The 4737-nt window shown below is 63.2% G+C and overlaps 1 protein-coding gene across 1 annotated transcript; it reads left to right on the top strand.

Annotated features, from left to right (window-relative positions):
* The first annotated feature begins 1542 nt into the window (after window positions 1-1542).
* TLX3 (T cell leukemia homeobox 3) lies at window positions 1543-4312 on the top strand. Its single transcript, XM_031597900.2, has 3 exons — window positions 1543-2002; window positions 2099-2342; window positions 3500-4312. The coding sequence occupies exons 1-3, from the start codon at window positions 1558-1560 to the stop codon at window positions 3708-3710; spliced, it is 900 nt and encodes a 299-aa protein (XP_031453760.1). The 5' UTR covers window positions 1543-1557; the 3' UTR covers window positions 3711-4312.
* Window positions 4313-4737: the final 425 nt, after the last annotated feature.

Below are 4737 nucleotides of genomic sequence, written 5' to 3'. Positions count from 1 at the left end.
ACGCTCCGTATTTAACTGTGTAAAACCGGGAGAGTTTTCCCAAAGAAAAATGTATTGTTTAGCTGATTATCAAAGACTCCGTGATATATTATCCATTTCACAAAAATAATATAGATATCTTTTTAAATATAGTAATAAAAACATACTAGCGCCTTTTAAATATACTATTACTTACCACCCCTTTTCATATTGTACTATCACAGACACTTTGGAATTGGTTTAAAAGCACATCATTCATTATTCAGAGCTCATCTTTGCATATTATTCCAGCTCAAGTCTGCCAGGCTCCCTGTGAAATCGTTCACAAAATTGATAACAGCAGACACACACGCAATAAAAAGATAGCCTTGGGCGGCCCGAGTTCCCATTATGCAGATCGAGCCGCAATTTTCTCTAACAAAGCCCCGAGCCGGGGCCGGGCGCCGCTTTATTTATTTATTTACCGCCCGGTCGCAGGTTTTTTTCTTTTTTTTTTCTCCTTTTTTCTTCCCCCCCCCCCTCCTCCCCCCCCCTTTTTTTTTCTCCCATTTTCCTCCCGATCCCCCGCCCCGCGCTCGGGGGCGGCCGAGAGGGAACGAACCGCCCGGGGCTGCGCCGGCCCCGTCCCCGCACACGGCCGCGGGTGGCGCGGAGCCCCGACGGCGGCGGCGGCGGCGGCGGTGCAGCCGCGCTCCGAGCCGCGTTGCCCGTCGGGTCCGCCCGCCGCCCGCACCGCCCGGCTCCGTGTCCTCCCGGCCGTCGGGATTACGCAGCTCGGCGGTAATTGAATCCCGAGCTTTAAAAACTAATAAAGTGCCTCCGTGTCACCGCTCCCGGAATCGCGGGCTCGCCCTACCAGGTGCTGATCAAATACCATTACATTCTATTAAAAGGAAAATTCTATTCCCTGTTTTCATTTCCCTTTATAAGAGGGAAACTAAGTAAATGCATCCGCGCGTTATTTAATTTTTAACGCCTGTAGTCCCATTTGGACGTCGGGGAGCGGCGGCAAACTCACTTAGCGGCCTCGGCCGCCCCGCCGCCGATCACCGCGACGCCGCCGGGACCCCCGGGCCGGGCGCCTCCGACGGGGCGGCCGCGGGCGCTCCGCACCGCGCGATGCGGCCGTCGGGGGGCCGCGCTCTGCCGGTCGCCGGGCGGGGACGGCTCAAAGCCCGCGCCCCGACGTGCGGCCGCGCCGGCGCTCCGCTCCGGGCCCCGCTCCGCTCCGCCGCCCCGACGGCGCCCCCGCCCCGCCCCGCCCCGCCCCGCTTTGTTCGCGCGCCCCCGGTGATGTCACCGCGGCGCGGCGCGGGGCCCCCGCGGTCGGGCGCGGGGCCGGTGCCGTGCGGCGGGAGCCAATGGGAGCGCAGAGGCCGGGCGGCGGCGGCCAATGGCGGCGGCGGGGGCGCACGCGGCGCGGGGCGCGCGGCGGCCCCGAGGAGATGACGGGCGGCTGCCGGGGCGGCGCGCGTTCCGCAAAGTTTCCGCGCGGCGCACGGCGGGGCCGGCCGGGCCGCGGGGCGCGCGGCGGCGGCGCCTTTATAGCGGGCGCGGGGCTGCGCGCGGCGCGGGAGCATGGAGCCGGCGGCGGGCGCGCAGGGCCCGCACCAGCACGAGCCCATCAGCTTCGGCATCGACCAGATCCTCAGCGGCCCCGAGCAGGACGGCGCTGCCCCCCCGCCGCCGCCGCCGCCGCCGCCGCCGCCGCCTCCGCCGCCGCCGCCGCCCCCCCGGGGCCCCGACGGCGCGGCCTTCCTGGGCGGCCCCCGAGGCGGCGCGCCCTACCCCGCGCTGCCGGGCCCCTTCCCGGCCATCGCCGCGCCCTTCGAGGAGTCGGGGCCGTACGGCGTCAACCTGAGCCTGGCGCCCGGCGGCGTGATCCGCGTCCCCGCGCACCGGCCCATCCCCGGCGCCGTGCCGCCGCCCGTGCCCAGCGCCATCCCCGCCGTGCCCGGCCTGGGCGGCCTCAGCTTCCCCTGGATGGAGAGCAGCCGCCGCTTCGTCAAGGAGCGCTTCACGGGTGGGTAGGAGCGGCGCGGCGCGGCGGGCGGGCGGGCGGGGGGCTCCGTCGGGCACGGAGCGGCCGCGCTGACCGTGAGTTTCCCATCGCGTGCAGCCGCGGCCGCGCTGACGCCCTTCACGGTGACGCGCCGCATCGGACACCCGTACCAGAACCGCACCCCGCCGAAGCGCAAGAAACCGCGCACGTCCTTCTCCCGCGTGCAGATCTGCGAGCTGGAGAAGCGCTTCCACCGGCAGAAATACCTCGCGTCGGCAGAGCGAGCGGCCCTGGCCAAGTCCTTGAAGATGACGGACGCGCAGGTGAAGACGTGGTTCCAGAACCGGCGCACGAAGTGGCGGTGAGTGAGGAGAGGAGAGGAGAGGAGAGGAGAGGAGAGGAGAGGAGAGGAGAGGAGAGGAGAGGAGAGGAGAGGAGAGGAGAGGAGAGGAGAGGAGAGGAGAGGAGAGGAGAGGAGAGGAGAGGAGAGGAGAGGAGAGGAGCAGGTGGTCCCGGCTCGCAGCGGGGAGTGGGCAGCCGTGCAAGAATGGGGGCAAAGAGAGGGGAAATGGGGGGAGGCGGTGGGAAGAGCTGTAGGTGCATGTGAAAACTGGGGGAATCGTTGGGAAAAACGAGTGATGGCTGTGTTACATTGAGGGAATCGATAGGGAGTGAGGAGAACTGATGGGAAAAGGGAACGAGTTGTTGGGAGAAACGGGTGGTGGTGAGAAAATTGGGGGATTATTCGGGAATTGGGGGAGTTGATGGGAAAATTGGTAAATTATTGGGATGGTCGGAGGAGTTATTGTGAAAAATGAGGGATGCGTCGGAAGAAATGGAGGGTGTTACTGAGAAAATTGAGAGAGCTTTTGGGAAATCACGGGAGTGATTGGGGAAATTGGATAAATTATTGGGGGAAAAAAGCAAAGGAGCGGCTGTGAAAAACCAGCCAGCAATTGGAAAAATGGGGGGAAATATTATGAAGTTGGAAGGATTGTTGGGAAAACTGAGGGAGGCGGCTTGAAAATTGGATTAAGTATTAGAAGAAATTGGTGAACGACCGGGGAAATAGGGGAAATAGTGGGAAAATTGGGGAGGAATGAATGTGGAAATGGATTAAGCGTTGGGAAAATTGGTTGAATTATTTGGGGATAAGTGGTTGAATTATTGAGGTTGAACTACTTGGGGATAATCGGTTGAATTATTGGGGAAAATTGCTTGAACTACTGGGGAGAACCGGAGAGGATTATTAGGAAGACCGGAGGGAGTTACCCGGAAAACGAGGGGATTCATCGGAAAGGGGAGAAGTAACCGCAGAACGAGGGAGCTTCCCCAGCCGAGCCGCCCCACGCCGGGCCGCCCTCACCTCCCGGCCCGCACTCTGCCGCCGGTGCCGCGCAGCGCGGAGTCCCGTCCCGTCCCGTCCCATCCCGTTCCATCCCGTTCCATCCCATCCCGTCCCATCCCGCCCCGTCCCGCCGGGTGCGCTGAGCGCTGAGCTGTGCCCCGTGCCCGCAGGCGGCAGACGGCGGAGGAACGGGAGGCCGAGCGGCAGCAGGCGAGCCGGCTGATGCTGCAGCTGCAGCACGACGCCTTCCAGAAGTCGCTCAACGAGTCTATCCAGCCCGACCCGCTGTGCCTGCACAACTCGTCGCTGTTCGCGCTGCAGAACCTGCAGCCCTGGGAGGAGGAAAGCGCAAAGATCCCGCCGGTCACCTCCCTCGTCTGAGCGCGGCCCCGGCACCAAGCGGACGCGCGGAGCCCCGCGGTTCCCCCCGCGCTGAAAGGCAGCGCCGGGCCGGCGGCACGGGGCCGGGGTGCCGCTGGGAGGGCGAGGCGTTCCTTTTTGTAAGAAGTGTTAATAAGTTAATTTATTTATGCATCGAGATTTTGGGCACTATTAATACGGAATTATATAAACCCTCGATTATTTATATCGAAATCCGGACGTAGGCATTTCGCGTCGGCTTCGGAACGAAAGACCGTTTTCGTTTTGATTTTTTTAAATTTTTTTTTTCCCCCCCGTTCCGGGGACGGCCTCAACAACAGGTCCCCGAGCGGAGAGGCCGAGCGCAGCCGGGACAGCCCCGCTCCGCTCTGGATGCGGTCGGTGGCGGCCGCCGCTCCCCGCGATGCCCCGGGGCCGCCCGCCCCGTCCCGCCCCGCGTTCCGCGCCGCTCCGCACCTCCTCGCACCGGCAGTAGAGAAAGCGCCTTACGGTTCATCGTAACGAAGACTGGGGGTTGGCACGGCCCGTGTATAATACTTTGTACTTGTCGAGACGTGTAAATAAACGGTTTCTTTACAGAGACGTCTCCGCGCCGGGCCGCTCACAGCCGCGCTGGGACCCGCGGGGCTGCGCTGGGGCTTCGCCTTTCGGCTTTCGTTGGTTTTCGTTGCTCTCATTTTATTTTTTTACGGCATACATTACCTATTTTTTTTTTCTTAACGAACGAAAGCCCCGCAGCGCTGCGGGTGCGGGGAATGACCCCAAACGGCGTCGGCAGCGGCCGTGCGGGGAGGGGGACGTGGGTCGCCGATGGGGGATGTCGGTAGCGTTCCTCCCGCTTCGCCCCACGCTCGCCGTGCGGCTCAGGGCTGAGCCCGAACCCGGCGGTACCGCTCAGAACACGGAACCGCGCTGCCGCGATGGAAAACGCCGAGCGAGGGGAAGCGCCCGGCGGGGACTGGGCGATAAAAGCGACGCCGAGGAGATGTCGGGTCTGCGGAACGCCGCTTTGGCAGCCCGCACCGCC

Source organism: Phasianus colchicus, chromosome 15 (assembly GCF_987193195.1).
Source record: "Phasianus colchicus chromosome 15, bPhaCol1.hap1.1, whole genome shotgun sequence".
Classification (NCBI taxonomy): domain Eukaryota; kingdom Metazoa; phylum Chordata; class Aves; order Galliformes; family Phasianidae; genus Phasianus; species Phasianus colchicus.
This window is presented reverse-complemented; position numbering and strand designations above follow the sequence as displayed.

Bases quoted from the DNA above. Each gene is read 5' to 3' on its own strand.
- TLX3 (XM_031597900.2), top strand. From the start codon at position 1,558: ATGGAGCCGGCGGCGGGCGCGCAGGGCCCGCACCAGCACGAGCCCATC. The intron at 2,003-2,098 runs GTGGGTAGGAGC...CATCGCGTGCAG, and splicing joins CGTCAAGGAGCGCTTCACGG to CCGCGGCCGCGCTGACGCCC. The intron at 2,343-3,499 runs GTGAGTGAGGAG...CCGTGCCCGCAG, and splicing joins AACCGGCGCACGAAGTGGCG to GCGGCAGACGGCGGAGGAAC.